General features: G+C 54.3%; 1 protein-coding gene across 1 annotated transcript in view; it reads left to right on the top strand.

The window, feature by feature from the left end:
• Positions 1–223: 223 nt before the first annotated feature.
• CELF3 (CUGBP Elav-like family member 3) overlaps positions 224–14290 on the top strand; it is a gene marked incomplete in the record, with an annotated part of 39742 nt that continues 25675 nt past the window's right edge. The window contains 2 exon segments of the mRNA XM_034756825.1: positions 224–1023; positions 12457–12539. Of these exon segments, the coding sequence (XP_034612716.1) occupies positions 879–1023; positions 12457–12539 (228 nt within the window).

Below are 14290 nucleotides of genomic sequence, written 5' to 3'. Positions count from 1 at the left end.
CACCACAAGCAGTGCTGCTAGCAAGCAGGGGTCTCTATTTTTCTGTCCAGGCTTGTATTTATTTGTATCAGTTGGCCTGAGCCTGTCATTGTCTGTGGCACTGAACCTCCCTGCCTGCGTCTCTCCCTGGGCTGGGAGTTTGCTCCCAGCCCCTAAATCTGACATCATTATTTGTCAGGGAAGGAGGGCGGGCTGGAGAGGAGGTTTTTGTTGGTAAAGAAAAGATTTGAATCAGAGCTCAAGATTCATTAAAGGGAGAAATCCAGCAAAAGCAGCTGAAATCCAGCTTGGAAAAGGGGTGGGGAAAAAGGAGGAGAAAGAAATGAATCGATAATTTTTTTTTTTTAAAAAACAACCACCAACAACCACCCAAGAATTTAAACTGGTCTCAACCTCTTCAAGGAAAGTTAATCAATAAACTAATTAACTGCTTTGCAAGCTCTGTAATTAATAGATCAAAAGTATTAGCGCCAGGGCTCTGAAATTGCAAAGAGCTCAGCCCAATAGCTCGCTTCCAAGAAGGCGGAATTGCAAGATTCTTATAGTTGATTTTTTTTGTATGATGATTATTTAATTTTTTTGCACCAAAAAAAATCAGGATTTTTCATTTTTTTTTTAAAGGTTAAAAAAATCAGCGACAACGAGGAGGCGACAGGGAGGAATTTCCCACCCACCCCAAAAAACCACATTTTTTTTTACAGATTTGGGGAATCCTGGTTCAAGCATCCAAAGCCACCAACCAGCCTCTGCTCCCTTTGTTTGGTTCGCCGCTGGGCAGTGTTGGGACCGTAGTTAGGGCTGGGATTGTGTTCTCGCTTCTTCCGCTGGGGCCGGGTAGGCGATTCGAAGCTCGCCCCCAGATTCGCCCCTTTGGACCAATGAAGGAACCCGATGCCATTAAACTTTTCATCGGGCAGATCCCACGGAATTTGGAGGAGAAGGATCTGAAGCCCATCTTCGAGCAATTTGGGAAGATCTACGAGTTGACAGTGATTAAGGATAAATACACGGGCATGCACAAAGGTAAGTGAGCCAGGCCCGGGCTGCTAGAACAATAAAGGAGCTCCCAACAATGGGATGGGGGGGGGGAGAGAAAACTGACTATGAAATGACGAAGCAAGAGCAGCCCGAGGAAAAAGGAGACTTGGGGATGTCGGGGGAGATCAGATCAGCTGTGGCCAGGAGGGCAGAGAAAGTGGGGGCCGTGCGAAATGGCCATGCATATTAAAATGTCAGGGCTTAGGGGGGTGGGGGCCAGGCTGTTTGCAGCGAGAGCGAGATGGTAACAGATGGCAGGAGGTACAATCAGATAAGAGGCGTCATGGATAGAGGCCGGGGGTTTGGATGTGCAGTGGGTTTAGGGAGTCGGGTTGGGGAGGGGAGGGACAGTTCTTCTCCACCCCACTCTGACTCCAGTGGGGTAGTTTTGCACGGGGGAGAGTCAGGCCCTGTGTGGGTGGGGGGGTTGTGACCCCATTTCCTTCTGCCCCTGGACACCTTTGAGTCTCCTTTTAGCACAGGGATTGAGTTATCATCTGAGTCCCAAACCCTGTGAATATTTGCCACGGGTGTAACTCTGGGCCCGGGGAAGCAGAGGGAAAACTTGCGAGGTTCTGATCCCAAATCCCCAGGCTGGGCTTTGACAGTTCCCTCCTGATTCCTTTCCTCCTGTATAAACAGAGGGTCTGGCCCCCCGCCCGCCCCCTTCTCGTGATCTTGCCAAATGGCATATCCTTCGCTCCTGCTAAAGGAGGCCTGTCTTCAGCCTGAGGCCTCTAGGTCAGAGCTAAATTTGTCTCTGCTGGTTCATTTCTTGTCTTCTTTTTTAAACACACTTCCCCGTATTAGGGAGGGAGCAAGTGGTCTTTAAAAAGCAGAAGGGGCAGCGTGTGAAATAGATCCAGGGGCAAATTAAACAAGGGCTCTGGCCAATTTCTTAATTCAAAATAAAGTTAAGAACGGCATCGGTGAAAAATCTGCTCTGGGAATAGTCCTGAAAACAAAAGAGAAGGCAGGGCAGGGTTAGCTAAGGAGGCGATTCGCATAAGATCATTTTCTGGAATTTGATAACATTCCACTTTTTACAAGCCCGGAATGAAAGCAATTGCGGAAACCCGGCTTTGTTGGAGGGTATTTGGAGCTGGAGTCAGCCCTAGGGATGGAGGCTGGCTGGCAAAGGTTAGTCACAGTATAATGTTGGATCGTTTGCTGTCTCAGGGCAGATTTCAAGCAGTGACAAAAAGAGAGGGGATCAAAGTGTAGGAAAACGGGGTTTATTTTACCCCTTTGTAAATCAAGTACATTGGCTGATATTTTTGTAAACTGAGGCGAGAAAGATCCGGCGCGGGTGGAAATCAGGGTAGCCCCGCTGACTTCACCAGATGCTATGCCCCTTCAGCTCCGCTGAGAATCTGGCCCTTAGCATATTTTTATAGCTGGTACATGTGGAAAACATCAACAATAACAATCAGGCTCTGACTTCAGAGCCGGCGCTTGGGTCTTCTTATTGCTCTATGGGTTTAAAACTTCGGTTCTAACCCCGAGAGTGAGCGTGGTTATGGGACTGGAAGGCAGGAAGGTTTGAACGTTACAAACAAACCACAGATAAACAATCGCTCGGATTTTCACGAAACCAAGCGGGTCCCCTTAGGTGCGACTAATTATTTTATCAAATACAAATGCAAATGATTTACATGCAAGCCGCAAAACAGAGAATGCTCCAGGACAAGAGTTCTGTGCTTTAAAAACCAGCCAAACCTCCTTACATAACAATGATGTTTAAATTATTAAAGGTGTGAAAGAAGCTTCCATTTCCAGGCAGTCCCAGCGGGGGAAGATATAGCAGGGTGGAACTGGGCTAATGTGACACAAACTCAGCGTTGGTTGTTTTCCCTGGCTCGCCAGCGCAAGCGAAACTCGGGGGGGCTGAGATACACCATTGGGGTTGGCGAAGCTGACAAATTCAGGGAATCAAAATGGAGCGTCTTTGGGAGGAGAGGGAGCCAATGCGAATATGAAGAGTTTCTGACTCCAATCACCGGCACCCTGTGGACTAGATCAGTGGTACTCAGAGCTGTTCCAGGGGGGGACATCAACTCATCTAGACATTTGCCTAATTTTACACCGGGCGACATAATAAGCCCTAGCCAAGTCAGTACCAACTAAAATTTCCTACAGACAGTGGCTTGTTTATACTGCTCTGTATTCTCGACCCGGAAATGTAAGTACCGTATTTATATTCCAATTGCTTTATTTTAGAATTCTCTGGTACAAAGGAGAAAGACAGCCATTGTTGGGTAATAGTGGGGCTGTGACACGCCTGTATTTTTAGGCCTGGTTTTGTAAGCAAGTCGTTTTTAAGTGAGGTGAAACTTGGGGGTACGCGAGACAAATCAGACCCCGGAAAGGGGTACAGTCGTCTGCAAAGGTTGAGCGCCACTGGACTAGACCCTTCTTTATTTCTGTAGCAATGACCGCGCTAGGTGCTTTGGGATGAAAGCAAAGTCCATGTCTCCACGGAGTTTACGTCAGCTAAGGGCCCAGTCCGGCAGCTAACTAGGTGTAGCACTTCCTGAGATGCCCAGGGGCTAGCCAGCACTGCACCTGCTAGTCAAGAGTTTGCAGGATCAAAATAATGATAGTCCGGGCGGTTGGGAAGCTTTGCTGTAACCCCAGCTGCTGGGCTGGGCTGGGGTTTTGTTGTCCACGTACACTGAAATGGCCGGGGAAGGGAAGAGAGAAATCCGGCTTTCCAGCGGCAGTGGAATCTGAATGCAAAAGATCCGGGCGGCCCAGCTGAAGCAGTTTTGAGGCTGAACTATAAATGCGTTTGATTATTATTTTTTTAACGACCGTTGTTTGGTACCGCTCCCGCTCCGGATTTAGGGCCAAAAACCCAAGTGGGGGAAACTCAGTTTCTCAAAAGGGGACTTTAAAAAAAAACCAGGGAATGATTTTAACCTCCATAAATGCTCATCTCTTCAGAGGACGGAGGGGGGAGGGGCGGCTGGTCAGGCCAAGGGCTGCAAATTGAGTGGATATAAGTTGTCATCGTTAAGGGCTTGACCCAAATGCATGCGTAGGTCCCAGGCCTCGGCATCCTTATACTCCCATTGACTTCGGTGGGTTTTGGCTTGGATACTATTGGCTGGATTACAGGGCAGATTTCCAGTTGCCCAGTACCCACTGCTGGCACCAGCTTTGCCAAAGGGCTCAGACCCTGACACACTGAGCCGGGCACTGAGGGTTCAATCCTGTGCCATGCTGAACACCCTGACTTCAGGGAGAGCTGAGAGTGCTCAGCATCCACGCTGGATTGGGCCCCAGGTGGAGCGTAGGATAAACCCGGATTCATGCTCTTGGCCTCTACCAGAGCAGGGCCCTGGGATTCGGCTGCTGTTGCTGCTGGGAGGAAGTTAGCTCGGGAGCTAAGGCAGTAGGGACCCTCCTTGGCTAGGCCCTGGCAGATCTGCCCTGGGCAGCCCCTGGCTGAAGATACTGTTGTGTGCTGGGGCGTCCAGAGTCCTGTACAGGGCCAGGCTGGGGTCGTTACTGCGGGATAACGAAGTGCGAAGCCCCCTTCCCCTGAACAATCAAACCTGAGTAGAGAGGGTTTTACCCTCTGCTTGGTCCCACTTGTCAAACCAGGGACCTGGCCCTTTCCCCTTGGCACGGAGCCATGCCACGGGGCAAGCTCTCCCAGGCCCACACCTCTGGGGGCTCCCATGTAGGAAGGTGATGCGGGCTCTGCACCATCTGGCCAGGGCAGGATCGGGTCCATCCCCCCCGCAGAGTTCTGTCTCCACGAGGGGCAACTCTGACCAGCAGCCTGGGAGGTGGTCACCGCCCCTTCCCCGTGCAACCCCTTAATGACCTTCCCCAGAGCAGGACGCACCCAGCCACGGGGCCCAGTCACAGAGCTGCTGGCTCCGTGGCACTGCGTGCTCACCGCTGGGCCTGCCCAAGCCCCTGGCTCGACTAGGGCCCAGGTCTTGGGCCAGGCCTGGTGCCCAGGGGTGGATTTCTCTTGTTTCTGTGTACCCTGGCCCCAGGGGGGCGGAGGGGCTGGCAGACCCCGGAACCCAGCTCTGGAATCAGGGGCGGGACAGCCTGCCCCGGCTGGGATCCGGGAGTAAATGGCTCGGCGGGTGTTCCGCGCGTTCCCGCTCAGGATAAGAGTCTGCTATCGCAACCCGCCAGGGAGCTTCTTTCTGCTCCAGCAATGGAGGCGGGGCCCCACTGGTGCTGGCGGCCTCTGGGTCCAGCCCCCCCGCCGTGGTGACCCCTAGGCGACTCGCCCTGTCCCAAGAAGGTTTCTAGTGGGTGGTTAGCAAGACAGGGGGAGGCTTCTGTGGTCCCTGGACTGGGACACCTCCCTGGGCTAGCCGGTGCAGGAGGGGGGCAGCAGTCCTGGGGTGTTAGGGGCTAAGGCAGCGGCGCTGGGATGCAGGAGATCTGGCTGCAATGTCTGGCTCTGCCTCCTTGGCCAAGGAACGGGCTCCTCTGGGAGCCACCCACCGATCTCAGAGGGGTGACTTGGGATGCAGGTGTGAGTCGGGGGATTAGGATCCAGCCCGTACTCACCCTGTGCCTCAGTTTCCCCATCTGTGCAAGGGGGATACGGCTTCCCTCTAAGGGGGCGGGTGTAAGACTGGATCCAGGGCGGGCTGGGAAGGACTCAGGGGAGGGGAGACTGGGGATCAGATGGCTATAGCTACAAGCAGGGGATTGGAGCAACACACGCGCACCCTGGAGCAGGTGAGACTGGTGCACAGGCAGGTTCGGCTCCCCAGCTGGTGTGAACGGGAGTGCAAGGCGATAAGGGGGCAGTGCTGGGGATTGGGCCCCGCCATGTGCCCGGCTTCCATCAGGAGCGGCTGCAAGAGAACCGACTCCTCTGGCTGCTGGCAATGGGGCACCTCCGGGAGGGCCAGCTGGAGCCAAACTGCTTTTCCACCTCACTGCTCTCCGCAGCGCTCTTGCTGGCAGGGAGCGATGGTTAGTCTCCGGACTCTAGCTAGGAAGAAAAAGAGTGTATTTTGCTCATGAATATTTTACAGAGCCGGTCTCCCCAGGCCCTGCCCGAGCGCTATGTGCAGCTCGAGTCAAGGCCACTCACACCAGTGCCAACACACGCTCCTGCACCATGACCCACCCGCTCATCACTTGCTCTGAGCTCGCTAGCAGCTAGTTCAGCGAGAGACTGAGCTGACGGGGGGAGTGAGAAGAAAGAAGGGAGGTGGCTCTTATAAAAAGAGGGAGTGGGGTCTAGTGGTTACAGCAGGGGACTGGGAGTCAGGACGCCTGGGTTCTATTCTTGGCACTGGGGGGACGTCTAGAGCAGAGGACTGGGAATCAGGACTCCTGGGTTCTATTCTTGGATCTGGGGGGATGTCTAGAGCAGAGGACTGGGAATCAGGACTCCTGGGTTCTATTCTTGGATCTGGGGGGACGTCTAGAGCAGAGGACTGGCAATCAGAACTTCTGGGTTCTGATTCCAGCTCTGCAAGTCAGGTCCCTTTCTGTGCCTCAGTTTCCCGTTCTGTCACATGCGGATGAGACGAACACCAAATGACTGGGCGAATTAATTCACGTTCCCCAAATGACTTGCAATCCCGGGTCGAAGGGCCGGATTTCCGAGCGACCCTCTCCTGCAGACTTTCGGAAGAGCTTGGGCGTCTAAGCGGCGGGCCAGACTGTCACAAGAGCAAAACGCAGCATGGCAGTGGGAACAACCGGCCGCTGAGCACCCTGGGAAAACCGGCCCTGATTTAGGTGTCCTGGTAACCTGACCCAGCCCACCCAGGCCTGTAACGTCTTTGGGGAGGATTCAGCCCAGAGGTACAGGAATAGCCCAGAGTCTGGAACCCCAGCCAGCGGGAGAGACTGGAGAAGCTCAGGCTATTAAATTATCCAAGAGAAGGTGAAGGGGGAGGCGTGATCAGGGTCTGGATGGTTTTTGGAGTAGGCAGCTCTTTAATCTAGCAGTGAAAGGCAACCCCAAAGGGAGCAGCTGGCAGGTGAAGCCAGACAAACAGCCTAGAAATAAGGGGCATATGGACAGCTCACCTTGGCATGAGGTGGCTTCTCCCTCACTGGAAGGCTATTAACTCAGGACTGGCTTGCTATCTACTCGCCAAGCTGTAGCTCGACCAGAAGTTATGGGCTTGATCCCAGAGATGCTGGGGGAGGCTCTTTGGCCAGGATTACCCCAGAGATCCGACCAGCTGATCCTAACGGCCCCTGCCTAAAAATCTGTGTTTTTCCCAAGCGATCGGAAAACCTGGGGTTTGTTTAGTAACGTCCAGCTTCCTCCTTTGTGGCGATTCACGCTCGCTGGGCGGGGTAGATATTTTTAGCTTTCTTTTTTTTTTTTTCTTTTATTGCCAGTGGAAAATGTTAAGTGGATCAAGCCGGGATGGAAAGGAGCTTCTGAAAGACATTTGTGTTTATTAGGTGTGTTGCACTGAGCCCGAAGAGCAAGGGGGGAGGGTGTGTGTGTGTGTGCATGTGTGGGTTGGAGAAAGCCGTGTTATTGCCGAGTGAGTTGAACCCATAGTCAGGGATGACAAGGCCCATTAGCCCACCTGTTGCTGTTCTTTGTATCTATTCCAGCCCTGCACAGGGGCCCCAATCAAGATTCCCCTATGCTAGGAGCTGTACAGACAGTAAAAGTGGGCGGGCCCTGCCCTTAGTGGCTTTCAGCCCCAGGGCAGGACTGCTGCTTGCCGAACACGCCGCAGAATGCACGGCTGTCTGGGCTGCGGCGTGGCTGGTGCACGGCGCGGAACCAGTGGGACAGGCCCAGACATGGAGCCTTGTCTACACCAGGGCAGCGCCAGGTCAAGCTTTTCCCTGCTGATATCCCGCTAAGTCCCGCAGAGGGGACATTTGAGGGGGTGAGGTGGGGTTAGCCCATTCTATCCTTGCCGCCACTGCTGGGGCTGCTGGCTCGGGGCCAGAGAGTGGCAGCTGCAGCGGGGGGGTTGTGCTGCAGATGTCTGATCTCCTCAGGAACTGGGCTGAGTCCGGCCAAACTCATTGCATGCAAGCCACCTGATTGTGACAGCTCTCAGCGCTTCCTCTGTCCTCCCACCCCCACCCTGGCTTGGCCTGCAGGGGACGTGCCCTATTCCCAGAACCCAGCCAGGTCTCTACCCAGCCCATCACAGGCCTGGAAGCTCCCCTCTGCCCTGGACACACCATCTTCCCTGCCTCCCCAGGAGCTGAGAGAGTTTATCAGAGTTGGATATAATGCAGGACACCCTGTTCTCCATTGAGAGGGGGATTTCATTGCTCTGCCTGCTGCGGGTTCCTGCTGCGTCTCTCCTTGGTGGGAGCCGTGTTCCTCTGGAGGCCGTGCAGATGAGTGGTTAGAGCAGAGGGCCTGGGAGTCAGATCTTCAGGGTTCCACTGTCCCAGCTCTGGAAGGGAAGTGGGGTCTAGTGGTTAAAGCAAGGGAGGGCTGGGTACTGTTTCCAGCCCTTCCAATGACTCATTTTAGTTTTCTTTGCTGTGTAAACAAACTCCTTGACACCTCGGAGCAAGTCATGTCCCAGCTCTGTGCCTCAGTTTCCCCCCCCCCCCCCCCCCAAATGAAAAAGGCCAGCACTGCAGGGGTCTTGGGAGGATGCAGGCGTACAGAGTGCTATGATATCAACAGGAAGAAGGGGCTAGCACAGGGATTACCAGGAGGGTCTGGGGCTTGCGACCCCTGTCCCGCACGTCAGCAAGGGGGAGGTGTGCACAGGTGCCGGATTACCCTCATGTCTGCAAGGTGGGTTTGAGACCCGCCATCCCAGATTTCCCCACCCCAGTCCCGACTGCGCCACTCACTGTGAGAATCAGGTAGACAGCCAGGCGGGCACAGACATTAATATCCTGCTTGGAGGCGCTAGGACAAAGTGCCAGGTTGGAGCGGTTGCTGCGGGGGGAGGCTGCACTGGAGAGGGAGGGCTGTCGGGAGTGGGGCTGCAATCTGGGTTGGGGGGGGCCCTTGGGTTGATCCTATTTTAATCTCCCCAGCCCCGATTTGCCAGGCCCCAACCCTGCTCTCAGTTAAATCGGGAGTGACTCCAGTGACTTCTGATCCACCCAGAGGGATGTCACTGGAATCAGTGGCACCCGGGCCAGACTCTGATCTCAGTTCTGGTGTAAATCCAGAGCGACTCCACTAGAGTCAACGGCGTGGCCCCTTACGCCAGTGGTGTGACTCCGGATTCACAACCGTTGCCGCTCGGCGTAGAATTTGCTCCGGAACTCTGGCGTTTGCTGCTTTCCACTGAAGCCCCGGTCAATGGCAGGAGACCGGCGATCCCCACGGTGGTCCGTCTGCCCAAAACGTGGGCTCAGCCTCTGAGGCCGCCTTGGACTTTTGGTTCCACTGGGAGTTAAATCAACCATGAAACTGTCTCTGCTTATCTCCTGGGCGGGGCGCAAGGCCCCGTGACTCTGACACTGTGGGACTGGAGGGGGCTGAGTTTGTTGATAGCAGTCAGCTTGTTTTCCATTGACAAGTAGAATGGCCCACCGCTCTGGTCGGGGCAGAGAAACCAGGGTAATTATAGACCCTAGCCTGGCCTCCCCGCAATGCTGCAGACTCCCTGGGTGAGCTTGGGCAAGTTACATGGCCTCGCCGTGCCTCGGTTTCCCCATCTGTATAATGGGGATAAGAGCCCTGCCCTGGCTCACCGGGAGCGGGGGGCTGTAAGGATAAGTATGGTACAGACTGGGAGGTGCCCACACTCTAGGCTGATGGAGCTTGGCACAATCATTCAGTCCCCCCTGGCCTGCAGTATCTGAGCCCAGAGAGAGAAATGGCTGAGTTTTCAGCAAGGCTCAGTACCCACAGCCGGGGACAGCTTTTGGGCCCCCCACTACAAGAAGGATGTGGAAAAATTGAAAAGAGTCCAGCGGAGGGCAACAAAAATGATTAGGGGGCTGGAGCACATGACTTATGAGGAGAGGCTAAAGGAACTGGGATTGTTTAGTCTGCAGAAGAGAAGAATGAGGGGGGATTTGATAGCTGCTTTCAACTACCTGAAAGGGGGTTCCAAAGAGGATGGATCTAGACTGTTCTCAGTGGTAGCCAATGACAGAACAAGGAGTAATGGTCTCAAGTTGCAGTGGGGGAGGTTTAGGATGGATATTAGGAAAAACTTTTTCACTAGGAGGGTGGTGAAGCACTGGAATGGGTTACCGAGGGAGGTGGTGAAATTTCCTTCCTTAGAGGTTTTTAAGGTCAGGCTTGACAAAGCCCTGGCTGGGATGATTTAGTTGGGAATTGGTCCTGCTTTGAGCAGGGGGTTGGACTAGATGACCTCCTGAGGTCCCTACCAACCCTGATATTCTATGATTCTAAGACAGTAAAGTCCAAAGCAGACTGGGAGAGTTACAAAGGATCTTACAAAACTGGGTGATTGGGCAACAAAATGGCAGATGAAATTCAGTATTGATAAATGCAAAGTAATGCACATTGGAAAACATAATCCCAACGCTACATACAAAATGATGGGGTCTAAATTAGCTGTTACCACTCAAAAAAGAGATCTTGGAGTCATTGTGGATAGTTCTCTGAAAACATCCACTTCAAGGTGCAGCAGCAGTCCAAAAAGCTAACAGAAAGTTGGAAATCATTAGGAAAGGGATAGATAATAAGACAGAAAATATCATATTGCCTCTCTGTAAATCCCTGGTACGCCCACATCTTCAATACTGTGTACAGATGTGGTTGCCCCATCTCAAAAAAGATATATTGGAAAAGGTTCAGAAAAGGGCAACAAAAAAATTATTAGGGGTATGGAATGGCTTCCATATGAGGCTAGATTAATAAGACTGGGACTTTTCAGCTTGGAAAAGTGACGACTAAGGGGAGATATGATTGAGGTCTATAAAGGAAGTGTTATTTATTCCTTCTCATAACACAAGAACTAGGGGTCACCCAATGAAATTAATAGGCAGCAGGTTTAAAACAAACAAAAGGAAGTATTTCTTCACACAACGCACAGTCAACCTGTGGAACTCTTTGCCAGAGGATGTTGTGAAGGCCAAGACTATAACAGGGTTCAAAAAAGAACTAGATAAGTTCATGGAGGATAGGTCCACCAATGGCTATTAGCTAGGATGGCCAGGGATGGTGTCCCTAGTCACTGTTTGCTAGAAGCTGGGAATGGGATCACTGGATGATTACCTATTCTGTTCATTCCCTCTGGGGCACCCGGCACTGGCCCCTGTTGGAAGACAGGATACTGGGCTAGATGGACCGTTGGTCTGACCCAGTATGGCTGTTCTTATGTTCTTTGTCTCCTGGCTCTTCAGGTGCCCCCGGCTCACATTTTCAAGTTACCCGCGGTAACCAGGAGAGCTAGAAACTTACAGGGATTTTTGATTTAAATGAAAGCTAAGATTCTCCTCTAGTCACATGAATCCAGGAGCTGGGCCTTTGAAGGAGAACATCCGCTACTGCGATAGCAGCTGCAGTAGGGTGGAGAGCAAAAGTCGGGATGTTCTCAGTTGTGAAATAAGGATTAAAAATGGACAGCAGAAGGGTGGTGACTGGGGAAACGTGCTATGTAAGTTCCATAGGGCAGAGCCTGTCTTTCATTTCAAGGCGCCCGAGGAGGGTCCCCCAGACTCTCTAGTATCCATGTCCGTCGCTTACTGTGCTCTGATGGGCCCCCTGACATCGCTCTGTCTTTTCCGCTTGTCCCTTTCAGTTCCTTCCTCCGTCAGGCCCTTGCTCTGTAGCTCTCGGGCCTGTATAGTAGCAGCCCCGGCGAGTCCAGGCCCCATGGCGCCGGGGGCTGTACAAACAGAGTGGGAGGCCGCCCCTGCCCCGGAGAGCTTGCAATCAAAACAGACAAGAACGCATATTATCCCCTTTGTGCGTACTGAGGCTCAGAGAGACGAAAGCCCAGATCCTCAAAGGGAATTAGGCACCTAACTCCCATGGACACCAATGGGAGTTAGGCACTAATTCCCTTTGTGGATCTGGCCCGAAGAGACTTGCCCAGGGGCATGCAGGAGTCGGTGGCAGAGCTGGGAAATGATCCTAGATCTCCCGAATGTCAGCCTAGTGGTTTATCCCCTTTCTTTGCCCCTTCCCTTCCAACCCCCCCCCCCCCCCCCGGGAAAATCCCAACCCCCATCCCCAGGCAGATGCACTGTACTGAGCCAATCCAAAGGAGAGGACATGGGGCTGGTATGGGCCTTGCCAGCCTCGCTGTCACATTAGGGCTTGGCTCCGTCCAAGCCCCCCATCTTCTAGCCTGGGAAGTTGGGTTCACGGTTCCCCTTTTGGCCCGTGGGGCTGAGGGAGGAGCCCGGCACCCCCTCGCTACTGTCCCTTTGTCCCAGGAGCCCTTTAAAGTGGGGGGAGGATTGGGGGGATCCGTCATGTTGGGGGGCAGGGATCCGAGGCGCCCGTGACCCTTCCCCTCTGCTTTCTCTCTCCCGCAGGATGCGCGTTCCTGACCTACTGCGCCCGGGAATCGGCCCTCAAGGCGCAGAGCGCGTTGCATGAGCAGAAAACGCTCCCAGGGGTGAGTCCTTGCAGGGCGATAAAGGAGGGCGGGGGGGGGAGGGAGTCGGACAGGGGAGTCTCTCTGTTATCTCTGGCTACAGCTGCCCAAACGTCAGCGTGAACCTCCAGCGCCGGTTTTATTGTGTGTGTCCTGTCCCACCCCCACCCCCAGTTCGTTAGCATTTGCGATAACCAGATGGCCCTCTCCATAAAATCTCCTCGGTGAGCTCCCAGCACGCGCCTGATATGGGTTTGATTGGAGTCTGGGTTGGCAGTTTGGGCCCTGTCACTGGCGTGGGGAGAGGGGAGGGGTTGATTTCCCATGGGGGCACCAGCTCTGCCTGGCTCAGGCGAGGGGGGTGGAGGGAAGGGACCATGGGAGGAGAGGGGGGTGACACCCTCCCACCCACGGGCGTTGGTCGCCTGCCAGTGTCGTCGGAGCTCTGATCATGCCACCGCCTCTCCCCCGTATTGCCCTCCACCCAAGGTGACTCGCTCCCAGCTCCTGAATCTTGACAGAAAGGCAGTTTGGGGCCGGCTCTCTTGCTTTCTTCAAAGGGCTGCGCATCGCCGGCTGCGAGTTTCAGGGTGCTGGCCGATGGGTGCTGTCATGGTGCCAGGCAGACGTCTGTGCCCTGGGGCTCTGCCAGTTGGTTTGAATGGGCTTTGGAGCATTTTGGGTGCCAGGTTGGCAGACATAGAGAGCAAAGGCCTGTGTGTGGTCCCAGGCACAGAAGTAGTCCAGGGACCCCCACTTCTAGGGGACAGAGCCCGGTGCTGAGGCCCAACAAACTCATTTCACTCAGGGGCCACCAAACCGCTGATAGCACCGCCAGCTAGTCTGCGCGGAGCAGGGCTTTGAACCAGTGACACCTAGCAGTGAAAGCAAACTCCCCCCAGGCCAAGTATAGAACCCAGGAGTCCTGGACTCTCGCTTCCCTGCCTAGCTGTATCACACTCCTCTTCCAGAGCTGACTGTCCTGACTCCCGGTAGGGGGGAGCGGCTTAGTGGGGGGCCACCCCCAGTCCTGAACAGGGACTGGGGGCTCGTGCGGAGATGTGGCCCTTTGCTTGGGCACCTAGCAGTGCAGAGAATTAGCAGGAGGCTGCCCGCAGCTTCCCCCTGCCCTCCGCCAGCTTGGTGCGCCCAGGCCGGGCGCGTCTGGAAATGCGTCAGGATTCTGACTGATGGGAAATTTGCTACTGATGGACCACACGCAAATGTGCGCCGAGGAGCAGGCTTGGCGGATCTCAATCACTTTAATATGACAGCTGTCAAATGGGAGCTCCACGCCTCCGTGTCCTGTAGCAATACGTGTCCTGTCTTCCCTGCCAAACAGGCCCAGCCTCTAGGACTTGCTGTTTCCCCGGGGTGTCCGGGGAACGGGTGGGAGGTAAAGACACCGGGGACCTGGCTGATCCACGAAGGAGCCCCCTCAATGGCATCGGTGGTAGAGGAAGGTGCCCCGCACTGCTCAGGATTTCCATTTTTCTGCCTGGTCTCTGCTCCCTCCCGCAGTAACCTTTGGGGCTGCGGCTTGTCCCCCTCCTTCTTCCAGCTCCCTGGGGATCCAATGCTCGGGGGTCCTTGGCAGGGCTGAGCTCTTGGGGGCTTTGGCGGGTCCTTGCAGGAAAGATCTTTAGCCTGGTGTCTCCCAGTCCGGGTGTCTGGCCCAGGGTGACTCGGATATCAACAGAGTCAGACACCTCAGAGGCCGCGGGGCCTGAATCCCAGACTGCCTGGTGCAAGTCCCCAGGGCCCCGATCCTC

Source organism: Trachemys scripta, chromosome 24 (genome assembly GCF_013100865.1).
Source record: "Trachemys scripta elegans isolate TJP31775 chromosome 24, CAS_Tse_1.0, whole genome shotgun sequence".
In the NCBI taxonomy this organism is placed as follows: domain Eukaryota; kingdom Metazoa; phylum Chordata; order Testudines; family Emydidae; genus Trachemys; species Trachemys scripta.
This window is presented reverse-complemented; position numbering and strand designations above follow the sequence as displayed.